Here is a 20,172-nt window from a genome sequence, read left to right as displayed (position 1 = left end):
AAGGACCACTGGGCAGTGTCGTCATAATTTCCACCCCCTTCTTGCTGTGTGTGACAGCCTGGCTCACCACTGCAATGAACTTGACTTTGGAGTTGTCTGGTCGATTTGCATCCAGTGTATATGCTTCTAGCACGGCAGCCCAGCACACAGCAGAGTTGAGCCAGGCCACGTTGTGCCAGGGGCTGGGGGGTTTCCGACTTTGTCCACCAGTTGGTGTGGTGAGGCTTGTCGTTTTTGTGCTCGGTCATGAGCTGGGGGATAGAGGTCAAAGGCAACTCAGGGCATCACTCAGGGTCAATGGCGCATTTGGGGCAGGCTCCAGGGTCACGGAGCCAGGGTTGTTGATGGACTGGAGGACATCAACAGTGGGGCAGTGCCCTTGACCTGCCCAGAAGAGGAGGTGGATTGTGACAGGCTTCCTGCCCAATGGCCATGCCCTCTCCCTCTCAGTCCTCTTTCCTGTCCAACAAATGGATGGAAAAGATGCTTTCCCAGCTTCCCTTGTGGTTGAGTGGCCTGGTTTTGGCCAGGTGGATGTAAGCAGGAATTTTTTTTTTTTTTGGGGGGGGGGGGGGAATGTTTCCCCTGAAGGCAGGACAAGGACGGATGAGTGAAGTCTTCCTTACAATACTGGGTGTTCCCTACACCTGTATTTGGAAATGGTTGGGTGACAATGTGATGTCAGGAGCTGCAGCAGCCATCTTGTGCCTCCAGGAGAAATTTCAGATTATTAAAGACCCAGGTGGTGGGCATTTAAGGATCAATCCTTAAACATCTGCTTTCAGCCTCAAAAAGAAAATCATTGATACAAAAGAATGTTCAGAATGCATCTCTATAGTCTAAAGAATAATAAAGACCTGTGTACTCATTACTTGAGCTAAGGGTTAGAATGTGAGTGAGTCTTAGATGCTCTGTGTGCCCCTCCGTTCTCTCCCCAGGGCTGGTGTTGCTCCTCCATTCTGGGTCAGTCATTTCCTGCCGTTCCTTACAGTTTTCCCACCTATGTCTGCCTGAATTATGTTTTTATAGATTTATTCATTTGAAAAGGCAGAGTGACATAGAGGGGAAGGAGGGGGAGAGAGAGAAAGAGAGAGAGAAATATCTTCTGTCTGCTGGTTCATTCCCCAAATGTCTGCAACAACCAGGACTGGGCCAGGCTGAAGCCAGGAGCCAGCGATGCCGTCCGGGGTTGGCTGTGCTCACATTTTGATATAAGCACTTCTGATAAGCTCCGTCAGAAGTGGAGCAATGGAGACTTGAATCAGTGCCCCCATGTGGAATGCTGGTATTGCAGGGGCCACAAGGTCCATGCTTTTAAAAATGATCAGCCTAGGTGCTGATGCTGTAGCATAGTGGGTAAAGCCACCACCTGCAGTGCCGGCATCCCATATGGGCACCAGTTCTAGTCCTGGCTGCTCCACTTCCCATCCAGCTCTCCTCTATGGCCTGGGAAAGCAGGAAAAGATGGCCCAAGTCCTTGGGCCCCTGCATCTACATGGAAGGCCTGGAGGAAGCTCCTGACTCCTGGCTTCAGATCAGCGCAGCTCCAGCTGTGGCGGTCATCTGGGGAAGGAACCAGCAGATGGAAGCCCCCCCCCCCCACTTTCTGTAACTATGCCTTACAAATCAATAAATCTAAAAAGAAGATCAGCTTCGAGTGACATGGGACCCTGGAATGAGGCCTCGCCGCTGGCCTTCGTCTTTGGGTTCTGCTGCCCTTGGAGTTTCTAATGGGAGGGGAGGGGCCAGTTGGATGTTCTCCATCATCAAAGCTGCCCCTCACTCAGTTTGCCAGGAAGTCAGCAGGAGCTTTGCCAGAAGGCCAGCGTCCCGTTTCTGTCCCGGGCTCTCTGTGTCTGGGCACCTTGAGTCGTCATCTCCAAAGGCAGAGGCAAACCCAGGAGAGGCAGCCTGGGCCCCGGCGGGCAGGGAGAGGACTTGTAAGGACTCAGCCTCTGACCTCAGGCAGACGGCTTTGCCCCGAGTTTCCATTTCCCCTTCTCTGAACGTGGGGACGGTCCCATCAGGCACTTCTGAGGACGGGGCTTGTATGCATCACGTAGCCCAGGCCAGCATGCCGTAGGGGCAGAATGAATGTCAGCGGTTCCTGCCCAGGCAGGGCTGCCTCGGGGCTGAGGGGTCGTTTCTCCTGTGAGTTGTCGCAATCCACAAGCTCATCCCAACGAGAACCAGGCTGTGAGCAAAATGGAGTTGAGGGGGGTGGATGGCTCCAGACCTGGGGACGCGTGCACCCGAGCACCCTCAGACTCAACAGCGATCCTCATCAAAACGTGAGCAGGGCTGACCCTGGGTGGGGAGCGTTTGCTCCCTGCCGTGCTGTCAATCAGACGTCTCAGCCTTGAGCCCTGGGGTGCCTGCTTTCTCCTTGGAGGGCCTTTGCCTCTGATCAGGCCCATTTTCAACCACATCCCAGACACGATCGCCGGGGCAGCCTGGGCCATGAGTTGGTGGCTTTGGTAGAGGCAGGAATGGCATTGTGGCTTCTCCATCTGCACTTGCTGCATCCCCTGAGGGCCCAGTGACAGCTCAGAGGTCCTTGAAGCCACAAATCCAACACCACCAGCACCTACTGAGGCTGCTATAGACCCCAACTTTTGTCTTCAGTTCCTTAAATCTTGGTACGGGTTTCTTTATAAAAAATGTATCTACTTGAAAGACAAGAGTGGCAGAGACATATAAAGGAGAGATACAGATAGATGGATAGATGATTGATGCAGAGATATAGATGATAGTAGAGACAGAAAAACAGAGAGAGAGAGAGAAAGTGGGGGGGGGAGAGCTCGATTTTCTATCCACTGGTTCACTCCCCAAATGGCTGCAACATCTGGGGCTGGGTCAGGCTGAAACCAGGAACCAGGAGCTCCCTCCAGGTCTCCCATGTGGGTGCAGGGGCCCAAACACTGGAGCCATCCTCTGCTGCCTCCCAGGCATGTTGGCAGGGAGCTGGATTAGAAGCAGAGCATCCAGGACTGGAACCAGCCCTCCGATATGGGATGCCGGTGTCGCCAAGTGGTGGCTTAACCCGCTGCGCCACAGTGTCGGCCCCAGCTAAAGATCATTTCAGCTGTGCTTGTTCCAGACTGTTTAGAAATACTCACGTGCGGGCGGACCGTGGCTGTGCAGTCTCCCCATGGTTTCAGCCCCCCTCTCCCAGTCACCGCTCACAGGCGGCATCGGCTGCATCGGCAGAGCCTGCCTCGTGGCTGGGCGGCCAGTGCCTCGCGGGGGCTCTTGGCTTGGATGTTCTGGAACAAAGCCTGGCAAACTGGAGCCCAGGAGGCAAATCCTGCTTTGTTTTGTTTCTTCAATTTTACTTTTTAATTGCAATGAAAAGCACATAACCTGAAACTTAGCATCTCAACCATTTAAAGGCAGAGAAACGGGTGGGGGGGTAAGAGAGAGAGACAGAGAGAGAGAATCTTCCATCTGCTGGTTCTCTCCCCAAATGCCCACAACAGCCAGGGCTGGGTCAGGCCAAAGCCAGGAGCCCAGAGCGCCATCTGAGGCTCCCAAGTGGGTGACAGGGACCCAGGCACTTGAGCTGTCATTGGCTGCCTCCCAGGACACATCCGCAGGGAGCTGGATCAGAAGCGGAGCAGCTGGGATTCCCTCCAGCACCGGATGCCCGTGTCCCGAGCAATGGCTTAAGCTGCTGTGCCACAACGCCCCGCCCCCAACACAGCCTTTGGCAAGTATGCAGCTCGGACTGCTCGGCCTGCTCGCATCGTGGGGCCCCCCTGCCTGTGTCTGTAAATAAAGTTTTATTGGAACACAGCCACGCCCACTGCTTCCTTCCTGGGAGGCTTCATGGCCATAGCATCCGAGCCGGGTGGTTGAGACAGGGGTTCTGTGGTGCCCCAAGCCTGATCCATTCATGACCCAGCTCTTCCCAGAAGACGTGTTCTAGAATGATCAGAACGGCCACATCCTGCTCAGAGGCCCCAGGCTGAGGAGGCTCTGTGGCTGCCATCCAGCTGCCTCAGTCTCTCCTTTGTGACAGGACAGACCAGACCAGAATTGTCACCGATCGGAGTGGTTGTGACTTGGCTGACCACCTTTCTTGGGGCGAGCACCCCTTTTTAAAAAAAGATTGATTGGGGGCCGGCGCCATGGCTCACTTTGCTAATCCTCCGCCTGAGGCGCTGGCATCCCATATGTTATAAGACCCCTGCTAAAAGTAAATATTAAAATAATTTTAGCAAAATAATTCTAGCAAGGGTTAAAAAGTTTGGCTGCTGACAGTAGCCATTTCTTAAGATAACTGTGTCTCCACCTGCCTGCAGAATAACCTTGGGAAACTGCCTTGTGAAACTGCTCTGTGTCTGTGTAACGGTCTCACGCGATAACACTTGCAGGAGTCCGGAAAAAAGTTACAATAAGGTTCTGTACTGCCATCCTCGTCCTTGCTTGCTTCAGCTGAGAAAAAGAAACTGCCCGTGACCCCCCCTCCCAAGCCCCTTACCTAGCAACCATTAACTTACCCAATAAAATGCTAGTATCCTGTAGCTTGCCCAATAAAATTGTAACACAATTAAGTATGCTAATACTGTGGTTTTAAGCTTTAAATACTCTGTAAGCTATTGTTCGCGGCTGCTCTCTCTCTCTCTGCACCTTACCAGTAGGTGCTGCTGAGACAGCCCATTTGCAAATGTAATAAACTTTCCTCTTGCCTTTTGCATCGATTGGAGTGGAGTCTGTGTTTCTGGGGTCCGGTTTGTGGGTTTGTGGGACGCCTGCTTAAGGGGTCTTACATTTCTTGGTGCATTGGCCGGGAAATTGGACTCCAGATCCACCCTCCATCTCCCAATCGGAGGTAAGTCTTTCCTGATCTGTGTATTTCTGTGTGTTCTATTGTTTGTCTGTACGGGCGCTAGGCGTCCGGGCGCTAGGCGCCGAAAGAGTAGAGCCAGTAGTAGGCAGGGACAGACGTGTCCAGGACCCCTGGCTCAAGCCCTGGAGGATGCTCCAGCGGTGTTCTGGGAGAGGCTGGCTAGGCCGCTCTCCCACCTGGCTGGGAAGAAGGGAAGGACTTCGTCTTCCTCCTTCCCCGGGAAGGGGCTGGCTAGGCAGCCGCTCCCATCTGGAGTTTTGGTTTCAGTTTTGTCTCGTTCCATCGTCGCGCGCAGTGTGTTTGTGTGTCTTGTGATTGTTTTCTGTGTTATAGTTTACTTGCCTTTTGTCATTAACATGGGACAAGGTCTAACTACACCTTTGAGCCTCACTTTAGGTCATTGGAAGGAGGTCCGAGAGTGGGCTCAAAACTTGTCTGTGGAGGTGTGGAAGAAAAATTGGACGGTCTTCTGTACCTCCGACTGGCCAGCCTTCAATGTCGGGTGGCCATGGGATGGAACTTTTGACTCTTCTATTATCTCACAGGTCAAGGCTATAAAGACTCTATTACAGATGCAGGAAATAGGATTAAAAAAAGGTGAGCCATAGAACAGTTCATTGATGCCATAGGAGTAGTCAGTCCTTGGTTCGCAGAAGGAGTCGTGGATGAGCAACATTAAAATGTACTCAAAAAAGAGTTAAATGTGCATTTAAAGAAACAAAACAAGCTGTGACAAAGGCTGGAAAAACTTTATTGCAGATGTAGAGGATAGGGTTAAAGAAACAAACCATAGAGCTATTTATCAGCGCTGTTAAAAAATTAGTCCTTGGTTTACTGAAGAGGGTGTTGTGGATAAGAAACACTCGGGGTAAAAAAAAATATAGATCACACTGGACACCCCCCACCCTGCATTTAAATATTTCATTTAAAGTAAATGTTATCTGTTATAAAGTTAATATTACTATGTGAAATGAGAAATTGTGGTGGCAAGGTGTCCGGACTACCCATTCTATTTTTGTATTATGTGTTAACTCTACCCTATTATTAATAGGAGTGCTTGAACAGATTATGCTTGGTTTGCTTTACAAAAAAAAATTTATATTGTATTCTTATAATGTGTTAATTATGTCTACCTCTCAATGTAACCCTAGGGCCAAATGTAAGGACAAATTTTTAAAATAAAGGGGCTTGTATCTAGGTTCAGCTCTGGTAGACAAGTAACTTTGCTGCCGGATGACCTTCTCCTGCTCCTTGGGAGCCTGGCCAGTTCCCGGGGAGGAGGATAAAGGAATGTTTCTGATAAACAGGTGGGCATGCTTCGTGTCTCGGCTCTCTGGCCAAGATCCGAGACGGATGCTTGCCTAAAATCTTAGCAATGAGCCACCCTTGTCCTTGGGGCTTTGAGAGGGAGCCAGAGCAAGAACCTTAATCCATTAACCCTTTCCAACCTGATGGGTTTTTCTCTTTGCAGTTAATGGAAGCCTAAGCAATGGTTCATATGCTGATGTCTAGTTCTTTTCTGTGCTGCTGTCCCTGACTTATCTGATGAGAGTGTTCCTTCACATGCCTTGAAGGTTTCGCGTTTTTCTATTGCCATTATGAGTCTTGATTGGGAAAACTGTAACGCAAAGTTGTTTATGTTGTTTATCTGTTTTCAGTGTTTGAGTGATTACCCAACTGATCAGAAGTGTACTAATTGTTGGCTAAACCGCTTGACTCTGACAGCTTAAATTCTAAACCAAGTCTTCCAACTTTGGGCTTCCAGTTGGATCCCTGGAACTCTCAAAGGATGAGAATCTAAAATTTGTTAAAGTAACAGCTGCTTGAGTCAATTCAGATTATGTGAAATGTATTAAAATGTTGTAAATGGTGTCAGACCTATGCTGTATTCATGTTTTTGCTTTCCAGCTAGAGTGGTCTTATAAAAATAAGAGTAAATTCTGTGTATACAAGCCTTTATGTTGTTAACATTGGTTCAGAGAATTAAGTTAATGCCAAAGCCCTTTGGTTTGCTTGGTAGCTCACTTGCTCGGTTTTACATGTCTTTGATATGCTTTAAACATGTTTCTCTTAACGATGAAGATCTTTTCAAAGTTGTGTCCATGTTTGCTGTCCAGGAGGAGTTATTCTTATGTTACTTAAAAGCATGGAAATGTAATTTTGACTTTTAATTCAGATAATGGTGTGGTATTCATTAATAACTCAGTGTCTTAAGCCATCTAGGCATCAATGCTAAGCAAAATGTGGGGAAATGTATTGTACTTTTCACATCTTAAATTCGATAAGAGAGACTGTTTAAGTTTGTTAGCATGTATTCTCATAAATTGTCCATACATGACAATTCAAGACTATGTAAAAGTAACTACAGATATAACGTTTCAGAAGGTGTGAGCAAGTCATAAAAAGTTTTAAAAGGTTTACAACTTTAAAATTGTTTACAGAGTTTTCTTTAAGTGCTAATGCCAAAATTACATTGACCTAAAGTTAAAGTCTGATCTTCTGTTACAACAATGAGGTTTTAAAAAAAAAAATGTGCACTAATGTTAGTAAATATCTGGAAATGGTCTAAGTCTTGAAATCTGTTTTTGCAAAAACTGTAATGTCTATTTTAACAGTGTCTGCTTAATCGGTTGCTCTGCCATTTCTAGAGTTAGGTCCTGTAAGCTCTTTTTGACTCTGTTAAATAGTTCTAAATTATGTAAACCCTTATGTTCAAGGTTTTTATTTCTGGTTTATTCGACAAACAAGAGACATAGAATTCATGTTACTCTACTGTCTCTGTTAAGTTCAGGTTAATGAAAAGCATTGTTAAGTATTATGATCAGATCTGGTTTAAAAGTGTAAAAATCACCCTAACTAATAAATGGCTATCATTTCAGGATGTTAAGGAATTCTATTTTGACCAGATACTCTAAGTTCTCTTGGTACCTTTAACAGACTTTCTAAAAATCAAAATAAGGCTCCTCCTGGTATTTTCCCCCGGTGTTAAAGGGGAAGGCATTGGGCCAATAAATGTTACTCCAAAACTAATAAAGAAGGTAATTCATTAAAAAAACAGAGTTCGGAAAACTGGAAGTGGGGCCAGCCTCGGGCCCTCCCTACAGGGATCAGAGGACCGTCTTGCTATAGTATCATTAAAGCAATGGAGCCGTGTTTATTGCAACATTCTGTTAATCTATGCTCCTTTACCATCTTTCCTCTAAATAATTTTAGTGTGCACTACAAGGCTTGCAGCGTATTTCTTGCAGATTAAACTAAAAGTAACTAAGTCTATGCACAGCAGACAACAAAAAAAATAATTTGCTGTCACAAATTGACAAAGTTGGCAGGATCTGCAAGTATACAAAGCAATGCCTTTCTTTAAAAAAAAAACTGAAGTTACATATGTAGCCTGTAATGTTCCTGGCTGGAAAGACCCTCAGTTGGCCTCTTTGGCAAAGGAATGGGCTCTCTGCTCAGGATTGAGTAAAAATTGGGATGACAAGTTATGGAGTGCACAGCCTCCACAAGTTATTAAGGTTTACAATCGGTGCCAGTAAAAAAAAAAAAAATGACTGTAAATTACAAAAGGTTTGAGTAAGTTACAAAAGGTTCGAGTAAGTTACAGAGGGTGTAAAAAAGTTACAAAATGTTAAAAGAACAATGGTAAAATGGAGGAATCCTATCACCAATCAATGGAATGGACCTGATCCGGTACTAAAATGGGACGCGGGCTCCTAAGAAATGGGTTTTTCTATGCAGCCAATAGGCCTTTACATCATTAGCCTCTGATAACTTCCGCAATTGCTCCCATGTGGCCCCGATGCTGACATCTGTATTTACAGCGGTGGATAGAACATGTCGGCGGCGTGCTTCACCTGAAGACTGTAATGGCAACGTCATCCTAATAGGAGAGGACACTGCCCTTGCCGTGGCTGTATCGGTAGTAAGTGTTCCTGGACTGGCCTTTGAAAATAACCGTGGACTGCGAAGGCTTGCATGTTTAGTGACCAAAACAATCTTACTGCTACTGGATTGTCCAATATGGCCAAAAAAAATTGGTTCAAGTTTGCTACCAAACCTCCTTTGTAATCAAAAATAATTAATATTTGGCTGTAAGTTTCATCTCTCACCTAATGTCAGACTGGAATGGTACTCAAAGACGGGTAAGACACTCAGCATCCTGTACCAACCTAAGACAGGGCTCTAGGCCAAGCTGCCAGAGTTACCGATGATGGGTAAGGACAGGAATGACTGAGGGCAACCTAAGACAGAGGCCATTCTCAATTAAATAAAAAGGGGGTTGCGGCAGGTGTGGAAACAGCACCGCCGCCCTTGCAAAAAAATAATAATAATCAACGCCAAAAATATCAGGCCCTCCATAGAGCAGTAGAAGACGATATACTGGACCTAGAGAAGACCATTGGTAAGCTAAAACAGTCTTTAAAGTAGTATTGCAAAACAGAAGGAGAATGGACTTGTTGTTTTTTTTTTTAAAAAAAAGGGGGGTTTATGTGCTGCCTTAAAAAAAAAGTGCTACTTCTACACTGATCCATTCAGGGATCATCAGAGACTCTATGGCTAAACTAAAAAAAGCCCTGTAAAATTTTAAGATTAAAATTAGTACAAAAAGAAGAGGAGGGAATATAAGACCCCTGCTAAAAGTAAATATTAAAATAATTTTAGCAAAATAATTCTAGCAAGGGTTAAAAAGTTTGGCTGCTGACAGTAGCCATTTCTTAAGATAACTGTGTCTCCACCTGCCTGCAGAATAACCTTGGGAAACTGCCTTGTGAAACTGCTCTGTGTCTGTGTAACGGTCTCACGCGATAACACTTGCAGGAGTCCGGAAAAAAGTTACAATAAGGTTCTGTACTGCCATCCTCGTCCTTGCTTGCTTCAGCTGAGAAAAAGAAACTGCCCGTGACCCCCCCTCCCAAGCCCCTTACCTAGCAACCATTAACTTACCCAATAAAATGCTAGTATCCTGTAGCTTGCCCAATAAAATTGTAACACAATTAAGTATGCTAATACTGTGGTTTTAAGCTTTAAATACTCTGTAAGCTATTGTTCGCGGCTGCTCTCTCTCTCTCTGCACCTTACCAGTAGGTGCTGCTGAGACAGCCCATTTGCAAATGTAATAAACTTTCCTCTTGCCTTTTGCATCGATTGGAGTGGAGTCTGTGTTTCTGGGGTCCGGTTTGTGGGTTTGTGGGACGCCTGCTTAAGGGGTCTTACAATGTGCGCCGGTTCTAGTCCTGGTTGCTCCTCTTCCAGTCCGGCTCTCTGCTGTGGCCTGGGAGGGCAGTGGAGGATGGCCCAGATGATTGGGCTCTGCACCCACATGAGAGGCCAGGAGGAAGCACCTGGCTCCTGGCTTCAGATTGCTGCAGCACTGGCCATAGCAGCCATTTGGGGAGTGAACCAACAGAAGGAAGACCTTCCTCTCTGTCTCTCTCTCTCACTAACTCTACCTGTCAAATAAGTTTAAAAAAAAAGATTGATTTATTTGAAAGACAGAGTCACACACACACACACACAAACACAGAGAGAGAGAGAGAGAGAGAGCGCTTCCATCTCCTGGTTCACTCCCCCAGATGGCTACAATAGCCAAGCTAGGCCCAAAACCAGGAGCCAAGAACTCCTGCCATGTGAGTGCAGGGGCTCAAGCACTTAGGCCATTTTCTACTGCTTTCCTAGCCCATAGGAGGGAACTGGACCGGAAGTGGAGCAGCCGGGACTCAAACCGGCACCCACATGGGATGCCGGCATTGCAGGAGGTGGCTTCACCCGCTATGCCAGAATGCCGGCCCCAAGCTCCCCTTTCTGAGTCACCACCCATCCCTGGCGCCACCAGAAGCCAAGGCCGCACCCCATTCTGCCTCATGACGCAGCCATTTAGTGCTTCAAACTCCAAGGTCCCTGTCCCTTTCCTAGACACCATGTGAGGCACGCAAGGCTGTGCTGCAGACAAAGCAACCCTGCAGTAGGGAGGCAGAGCAGAGGGCTGTTTCTCTCCTAGGTGGCACAGCCACACCCCACCAGTCTTTCCAGGGCCCCAGTTCCTGGGGGCAGCTGGGAAGGAGGGTGAAGGAGATCTGCCCGGGGTCTCCAGCCCTGACTCGGACTGTCCATTTGCAAGAGCCGTGCAGGGCCATGTTACTGCCCAGGAGGCCCGGATGTCTTCAGCCCCATTGAAGAAGGGGCCCAGGTTTTGGGTGACTGCGGCTGGTCTTTGCCACAAACTCTGATGCCTTAACCTGGTGTTTGGGGTCCACGCGCGTGTGTGTCCAGCTTTGGGAGTGGAAAGGCTGAGAGAGCACGATCCAGAACAAGTCCAGCCTCACATCTTCCTCCTGGTCCAGCACAGCCCCGGACACAGGGCCAGTGCACAGGGGTGGAGCCACGAGCAGGGTCCCTCACTCAGCTGGCAAATATCTGGTCACATTTACCACATGCCAAGCTCTGTTCTGGGCCATGGAGACCCAAAGACACACTCAGCTGCTCTGCCCTGACACATTTTTTTTCTTCTTTGGGTTCATGGAGGAGGAAATTACCTTAATGCCTCAGGGCCCTTGCACGTGCCATTCCTGCTTCCTGGAATCCCCTCCCCCCAGCTCTCCTCTTCGCTTGCCTGGCCAGAACCCACTTTGTGTCTCTTCCTAGGAAGAGACACGGACAGGGTAGACTGTTCCCTTCACCCATGCAAATACTCCTCCTTTGTAAATGTTAGCACAGCTGCATGAAGTAATGTTTTCCCTGCATCCAATCTAGTTTCAGGTCGGTTACCACTGTTGAGTTTCTAAGCTCCATGATGACAGGTGCATTTCTGGTTGCTCAGAGCCCTAGCAGAATGCCTGGGTGCAAGAGACACGGTGTCTTGTGCTTGTTAAAGTTCCAAGCAGCGCTGTCACCAGCTCACAGCTGAGAAGGCTGAGGCTCGGAGGCGCTGGGTCCCTGGCCTCGGCCCACACAGGGCCTGAGCCTGGGCACTGGGGCCTCTGCCTGCCTGCCTCCGGTGAGCGCCTTTGCCTTCACAGCTTTGCACAATTAGAGCAGCACACGGTGCATGCTCTCACGAGGTATTAATAGGGTATGTTTAAGGGGTGGTGGGAGGGCAGAGGAGGGTGTGACTGACTCAGGCTGGGGGAGCGATGGCTGCCTGGAGGAGGCGGCGACCTTGAAGGCTCAGAAACCGTGGGCAAGTTGGAACAGCTACAGGGAATGCGTGGGAGCGTGAGAAATGAGACCAGAGGCAGCGCTGGCTGGGACACCCCCGCTCTGGGGTGCCAGGGGGTTTGGACTTAGCTGGGCTGATGGGAGAGAACTCCCAGGCACTTGCGAGCTGAGGAGTGAGGCGAAGCAGAAGGTTCTGTCAAGATCCTTGCCTGAGGTCCGGGCTGCAAACTGGCACTTGCTGGCAGGCAGGCAGGCTTGGCCGGGCTCACTCAGGATCTTAAAATGGAATTTGTGGCCAAGTGTATTAGCATGGATTTAAGGCCAGTTGCTGAGCCAAACACCCAACATCACAGAGGCTTACACGACACAGGAGCACGGATTTTCTCTCTCGCATGATCTAAAGGAACCAGGCACCTCGGCCCAAAGGCATCTCCCTTGCCTACATGGTCTCAGGTGGCCAAAGTCATGGGCGGTCCCCCAAAGAGAAGGGCTGAGTGTGCCCAGAGAACAGTCTTTCTCCCAGCCGAACTTGCAAATTCAGGAGGTTCTGCCTTCTCTGGGACAGGAGGAGGAACCCAGCAGTACTGGTCGCATGTGGCCACAGTGGACTCCAGCCCCGCAGGGTGGGCCGCTGTTCTCCAATTTCCCGCAGTCTCCGCCACTACCTTTTGTGTCCCTGACCCTGTGTGGCGGTTGGCATCAGTCATCTACACCAGCCCCTCGTGAGTTCACGGCCATGCCCTGAACAAAGGATGTCCTGGAGGCCACGGAGCTGGGACCCGTTTAGGCAGAGTGGCTGGCGCGAGGCAGTACTGGCTCAGGGCAGTCTCAGCCCAGGATTGGGATGGAAGTGTCACTTCCTTCCTCCACCCTGGCACGTGCAGTCACCTGCAGAATCCTGGGACTGCAAGGAAACCTTCTTGGAAATAGGGGTGGGATTTTGTGCACCTGCTTTCCTGGGGCATCCCCAGAGGGGAGGGAGTGTGCCCAGCCTGTCCTCTGTGGGGCTCTCAGACCCCTGATGCCATCCAGAAGGGGCTGATGCAGGCACGAGGGAGCCACGCTCCTGCCCAGCTGCAGGTGCGTTTTGTGTTTCAGCCCCGTGGGAGCTGTGGCATGGGTTCTCCCCATCCCTGCTGGGACCAGTCATTGAAGAATGGTTTCCTGCACAGGGGCACTGGCCGCCGTGGTCATTTCCATTATTCTGACCCCAGGGTGAGGTGGGACAGGGGTGTCTGGTGTCTGTGTTCTGGGCAGGTGTCTGTGAGTCCCCTGGAGCATGGGCAAGCTTGCTTCCTCACGGGCGCAGAAGCCCCGTGGGCAGGAAATGGCATTGGGATGGTAGACCCTCAAGGCTGTGGTGGTACAAAACTTCCCCATAGCACTCTGATTTTGTTTGCTCCACCTGAGCCCCAGCTACCATCATGGGTTCTGTGCCTCTGGGAGCCACATACCTGTGGCCTCATTCCCTGTTGACTACCGGCTCTCTGGGGTCCCAGCCCTCCTTGCCAATCCCAGGTTTCCCAGAGGCCTCCTTTGCGTGTGGGGTCTGGGTTGCTTATGGGTGACTCCCCTCCTGACGGGGGAGTGAGCATCAGAATACGATGCTGCCCCCTTTTGGGTTTCCATAGTGACAGGGCCTCTCAGAGAGCATCTGAGGATTCTGCTGACTGCACTGGAGGTCTGTGGGAGGTCCCACTGCACAGCGCCGGCTCCACGGTGCATCTGTCACCTGGCTGGCCCCACTCCTCCCACCTGGGCTTCCCAAGGAGTTCCTGCCTCACTCACGCAAAGCCCCCTCTCACTCCCCAAGCCTTCCCTGTGGCAGTGGACATGCAGCCCCATAGGCACAGGTGTGTGTGTGTGTGCAGTGTGTATACGTGCACAGGTATGTGTGTACACATAGATGTGTGTACATATGCACAGGTGTGTGTATGTGCAGTGCAGGTGTGGGTACGTGTGTATACAAATGTGCATACGTGCAAAGGTGTGTGTACACAAGTGTGTGCAGTGTGTATATGTGTACAGGTGTGTGTGTATGTGCACATGTGCACAGGTGTGTATATGTGCGGTGTGGGCATGCAGTGTGTATACGAGCACAGGTGTGTACATGTGCACACATGTGTTTGTGTATAGGTGCGTGCAGTGTGTATATGTGCACAGGTGTGTATACGTGCGGTGTGGGCATGCAGTGTGTATACGAGCACAGGTGTGTTCATGTGCACACGTGTGTTTGTGTATAGGTGCGTGCAGTGTGTGTATGTGCACAGGTGTGTGTACATGTGCACAGGTGTGTATATGTGCGGTGTGGGCATGCAGTGTGTATACGAGCACAGGTGTGTTCATGTGCACACGTGTGTTTGTGTATAGGTGCGTGCAGTGTGTGTATGTGCACAGGTGTGTGTACGTGTGCACAGGTGTGTATATGTGTGGTGTGGGCATGCAGTGTGTATACGAGCACAGGTGTGTACATGTGCACACGTGTGTTTGTGTATAGGTGCGTGCAGTGTGTGTATGTGCACAGGTGTGTGTACGTGTGCACAGGTGTGTATATGTGCAGTGTGGGCATGCATAGTGTGTATACGAGCACAGGTGTGCACATGTGCACAGGGGTGTGTGACATGTGCAGGTGTGTGTGTGTGTGCCCGCACACGCACTGGGATACTCTGGTGCAGGCACATCAATGGAACACTTTCTCAACAGAGTCATTTCTGTCCCTGGGAGGAATCCTGGGGCCAGCAGCCAGGACAAGACAGTCGCTTCACTCAGTCACCCTGCGTAGCGGGCTGAGAAGTCGGCCACTGTGCCCATTTTACAGATGAAGAAACTGAGGCTGAGAGCAGTGCAGCAACTCCCCCAGGGTCCCCCGCTGGGGAGGTGTGCCCTGAGCCTCGGGGGCAGCCCTGCTGACCTCACAGCCAGGCCTCTTCCTGCTGCAGCTCTGCCTCCTCAGAGATCCTTTGCTGGGGCTCGGCCTTGAGTTTGCTTCTGTGGTGAGCCTGGCCTGGGATGGCAGAGGCTGGGGGCAACAGCAAAGCCCTGGTTTACAACAGCAATCAGATAGGAGGGACTTCACACAGGTGGTGGAAACAGAATTCAAATAGGAGCTTGAGTGCAAAAACAATTTGGAAATCCATGCATTGTTTTCCAGAAAACACATTTTCTGTGAAATTGTGAAGACCTCTGTGTGCATGAGTTCCAAGCTGTTTTTTATTTTATTTATTTGGAAGGAAGGTGACAGGGTGGGGGGTGTGAAGAGAGAGATCCTTCATTTGCTGGTTCACTCCCCAGGGCTGTGTCAAGCCGAAGCCAGGAGCCAGGCGCTCCATCCGGGTCTCCCATGTTGGAAACAGAAGCTCAAGTACTTGAGCCATCAGCTGCTGCCTCTCCCTTAGCAGGGAGCTGGACCAGAAGCGGAGCAGCCAGGACACAAATTGGCAGTTGGCATATGGGCATCTCAAGTAGCCGTCTAACCTGCTGAGCCACAAACCTGCCCTTCTGGTGGTCTAATGGGGACACAGGTGATGAACACACACACATAGACACATCTGTTCCCACAGGCGGGGTGAGGGCTGCCGGGACACACATGGCGCCATCAAGGGCATGGGGACGCTGTTTGATAACGGAGGGTTGGGAAAACCTCTGGGAAACCGGACAAGCATGTGCAGTGCCTGAGCCTGGACTGCAAGTGACAGGTGCAGGGAGCTGCGAGGTGGCTATGGGGTCTGGAGTACATGAGGCAGAGGGGTGGGGTGGGGCCAACAGCTTAGGCCTGGCCGCACGTTAGGGTCCCCTGGACCCCAACCCTGGGGGGCACTGGTTGGCCAGAGCTCCCCAGGTGACACAGCAAGGATGGGCCCCTCCTGCCTAAGACCCCCGCAAGCCACGGTGAGGACTCGAGTTTTTGTGTAAGTGCAATGAGAAGTCCTTAGGGCAGGCAGGGGAGTGGTGTGATCCAGTTTACCTTTCTAGGGGGTCCTCTGCCAGCCAGGCTGTGGCAGACGGAAGGGGCATGAAAGTGGAGGCAGGGAGGCCCCAGGAGACCCCGCCCCCGCTGACCGGGCAGTGGCAGCTGGCAAGGGAACCGGGCTTGGCTCTGGTGGTCAGCAGTCGGAAAGCAAAGTGTCACCAGGGGCTGCATTCCTTCTGGAAGCTTCCAGGGTGGGGGTGGGGATCTGTTAACTTACCTTTCCCAACTGCTAGGGGCTGACTGTACTCCGGGCCTTGGGTCCTCTCCTCCATCTACAAAGCCCCTCCATGCACCCCCTGGCTCTGTTACCCCGTTTTCTGCTTCCCTCTGACCCTCGCCCTCCTGCCTGGGAAAATCCAAGCTGATCTCCTCCGCTCTCTATCATTAACTTAATCAGATCTCTCTCTCTCTCTCTCTCTCTCTCTCTTTCAAGATTTTTTAATTTATTTGAGAGGCAGAGTTACAGAAAGTGAGAGGAAGAGACAGAGTCTTCCGTCCGCTGGTTCATGCCCCAGATGGCCACAATGGCCAGAGCTGAACTGATCCAAAGCCAGGACCTAGGAGCTTCCTCTGGGTCTCCTGCACGGGTGCAGGGGCCTAAGGACATGGGCCATCTTCTACTGCTTTCCCAGGCCATAGCAGAGAACTGGATTGGAAGAGGAGCAGCCAGGACTAGAACTGGCGCCAATATGGGATGCCAGTGCTGAAGGCGGAGGATTAACCTACTGTGCCATGGCACCAGCCCCCTGCGGAGTTCTTTTCACCATGGAAGGCCAAGGATCGCATCTGGGGGAAGCACAGCTTGCCACGGTCAGGGTTATGACTGCAGGGGTGGGTCTGTGATGTGGAGATGTGGGGGAGCTCCCTCAATCCCTAGGGGCCCTCAGGCATCTCCCTGTGTGGGCACAGAGACACCCTGGCCCTCCTCTCCATGCTCAGACACTGTGCCGACTCCTAAGGAGAAGGCCAGCGTGCAGCCTCCAGCCCTGGCCCTAAGGGTCCTCCAGGTGCTGCATGCCCCTCCCTGGGACCCCATGGCAGCTTGGCCTCCATCTGGTCAATCAGATCACCCCCTCCCACCTCAATAGTGTTTTCAGAATGTGCCCATTTCCTGCGGCTGCTGTCCCCAGCGACCCCGAGCTCGTGTTGTCAATCACCCTACAGTTCTGCAGGCCATGGGTCTGGTGCAATCTCCAAGCCAAAGTGCTGGCAGGCAGCGCTGGAGGCGGGGTCTTTGCCTCCTGGCTCTGGGAAGCACCCAGCCCCCTGGAGTGCTCGGCCTGCTGTCCTTGTTTCCCTGCTGGCTGTGCACGGGGTGGGGGAGGGGTGCTCTCCGGGCTCCCTGGTGCCCTCACCTTCCTCCATCCTCCAAGCCAGCCCCAGTGGGCGAAGCCCTCGTCCTGCTGTGGCTGTGTCTCCCACTGTCGGGTCAGTCCAGGGGATGTTCTCTGTAGTTCCTGATTTCGTGGGGCCCACTTGGGTATTCTGGAATGATCTTTCCATCTGCAACCCCGGTCACGTCTGCAAGGTCCCTTCTGCCGTGTAGAGTAACACATCCATATCCATAGGTTCCTAGGAGTACAGCGTGGACATTTTTGGAGGGCATTAGAGTGCCATAATAACTATCATGCACTAAGGCTTACTATGCCCCAGAAGGATCCGCCACGGAAGGTGCCCATTTTATAGGTGTCGAAACTGAGGCACAGAGAAGGCAGGTGATGTGAAGGGTTGATTTGCGTTTACCCCCCCCCCCCATTTATATGCTGGAATCTTAGCCCTCAGTGCCTCCAGATGTGGCTTATTTGGACATGGGGTCTTTGCACAAGCGATTGAGTTAAAACCAAGTCATTCCGGGGGCCACCGTTGTGCTGCAGAGGGTTAAGCCGCTGCCTACGACACCTGCATCCCGTATCCGAGAGCCAGTTTGTCCCTGCTGCTCCGCTTCCAATCCAGCTCCCTGCTAAAGCACCAGGGAACGCAGCAGATCATGGCCCAAGTGCTTGGGTCCCTGCCCATCATGGGAGAGCCTAGTGAGCCAATCCAACCCGCAGGCTAGAGCTGCCAAAGCTGGATTCCAATCCTCCTTGGCTCATGGCCGGTTTCCCTCTCTGCCTGGTCTCCAGCTCTCTCCTTTGTGGGTTCTTCGTCTCTGCCCCTCCCTCCAGCTCTCTCAGCCCCCTTCTCCCCCCTGCAGCCTGAGGACCCCTCCCCTGCTCCTCCACCTATGCGCCCCCTTCCCCTCCAGCCCCTGCTCCTCCCAGGGCACCCCCCGCACTGACCGAGGCCCAGCCACACGGGGGTTCTAGGATGCCCAAACTGCCCTCGATGGCTTCCCAGTCTGAGAGAGGAGGCCCGAGCTGCAGGAGGAGCGAAGCTGGGCGCTGCCCACCACCCCAAGGCATAGCTGAGGAGCGGGCACTTGGGAGGGCCCTTCCCAGCCCCATCTAGCTTCTCAGATTCCCCAACTCAAGCCGTCACCACTGCGGGCAGCCATGCTTTCTTTTCCCAGCTCTTTCTGGCCGTGCCCCTTCTGGGCGTTCTGACTGGCCCCGCAAACCGGATATGTGACCCGAGCTTCTCCCTCCTGGGACTCTGAGGCAGATCAGGCACTGCAGGGCGGAGTCAGCACAGGGCCTGGCTGGGTACCCAGGCGTGAAGTTGGGCTGCGAGGGGCACTGCCCCAGCCCCAGATGTCTCTGCTCCTCGGCCCTGCCTATGAGCGCTTCCAGGCCTGCTCAGACCTCGAGTGCCGCCCCACCCTTCAGTTGCCCCAGTGCCCACACGGCCCCTGTGGCTCCTTGGGCAGGGGCTGCTCATGGCTGCTGCAGGGCCTTTGCACCTGACCTGCCTCCTGCCTGGGAGGTTCTGCCCTTGGATCTTCACATGGCCGCCTTGTCCTCACGGAGGACACCTCGTCCGCTGGGGCACTCCATCATGCAGGCTGTGTTGTTTCATTCGGGGTGCACATCACCATCTGCTGTTTATCTGTTTGCTTGTTTACTGTCTAGCTGCCACGTTGGAACGAGAACTTCATGTCTGATTTACTACAGATTCCCCAGAGCCTCCAGCCTGTAAGTGGTGCTGAATGAATGTTTGTTGATTGAATGCAAGAAGGAAGTCAAGGGGTTAGGTAGCATGGAGTTCAGCTGATGTCATTCTCTCATGCAAGACCCCGACTGTTTCTTTTTTTTAAAGAGTGACTTTACTTACCTGAAAGGCGTAGTTACAGGAAGTGGGGGTGAGATCTCCCTTCTGCTGGTTCATGCCCCAGTTGGCCTCAACAGCCAGGGTTAGGCCAGGAGGAAGCCAGGGGACCATCTAGGTCTCCCACATGGGTGGCAGAGGCCCAAAGCACTTGGACCGTGTTCTGCTGCCCTCCCAGGTGCATTAGTCTGGAGCTGGCTGGGAAGGGGAGCAGCCAGGGGTCAAACGGGCATCGCAGGCAGCAACTTAACCTAACCCACTGCACTGGTAACACAGGCCCCAGGACCCTTACTGTTGTCTCAGGCTAAAGGAGGCTGAGTGGGGTGGGGACCGGGCTTCCAGGCTGCAGCAGGTGGTGGCCAGAGCAGGGCCCCTCTGCTTCTGCCTGAGCTGCCCTCGGGTCTCCTTCCAGCAGCCCAGTGCCTGTTCTTGGTCCCGAGGGCCCAGGAGCCTGTGTGTGGCTCTCACAGTCCTGCAGGGAGTGGGGGGCTGTGGCTGGACGAGGCCCCTTGTCTGAAGCCAATTCTCACATTGGATAAGCCGATTGAGGAGACTGTTTCATGGGAGGGTGGTGACTTGCCTTCCGTCTTCCTCTCTCTCTCTCTGGTTTGTTTTTTAAAAGCGCCATTGTATTTATTAGATCTGCCATCACAGGCTGTCCCTTGACGTGCTTCGTGCTGTGAAGAGACAGCGCCTGCCACCAAGCCTCACTCGGCGGCTGACAACATCCTTGCCTGGCGCACACACGCTCACGCGTGCACACAGGCTGTTGTCGAGCACACAGGGGCAGCCCTGGGGGCAAAAGTCCCTGTCTTTTTGCGGAAGACGGATGGGAAATTCTGCTTCCTTGCCAAGAGAAGAGGCTGCGCAGACACGGGCAATCCAGAGTCCCAGGCCCCGGCCTGGTCGAGCACCTGGGGCACCAGCAACTTGGCCTTGAAGCCCTGGAGTTATGCAAACTTCTTTTCCATGCTGGCCAGCCAGTGGA

General features: G+C 51.9%; 1 protein-coding gene across 5 annotated transcripts in view; it reads left to right on the top strand.

Moving 5' to 3' along the window:
- LOC133754355 (general transcription factor 3C polypeptide 1-like) overlaps positions 1 to 20,172 on the top strand; it is a 91,943-nt gene that overhangs the window by 44,398 nt on the left and 27,373 nt on the right. The window contains exon 7 of one of the 5 annotated variants that reach the window (XM_062184845.1): positions 18,989 to 19,051. The exons of 3 other annotated variants lie outside the window; for them this stretch is intronic. In XM_062184845.1, the coding sequence (XP_062040829.1) occupies positions 18,989 to 19,020 (32 nt within the window). In that variant the 3' untranslated portion in view covers positions 19,021 to 19,051. Of the gene's footprint in view, positions 1 to 6,323; positions 10,047 to 18,988; positions 19,052 to 20,172 lie in introns of those variants that run through there. One more of the 5 variants, XM_062184843.1, reaches the window with a different exon arrangement.

This window comes from Lepus europaeus, assembly GCF_033115175.1.
Source record: "Lepus europaeus isolate LE1 chromosome 21 unlocalized genomic scaffold, mLepTim1.pri SUPER_21_unloc_9, whole genome shotgun sequence".
Lineage (NCBI taxonomy): Eukaryota > Metazoa > Chordata > Mammalia > Lagomorpha > Leporidae > Lepus > Lepus europaeus.
This window is presented reverse-complemented; position numbering and strand designations above follow the sequence as displayed.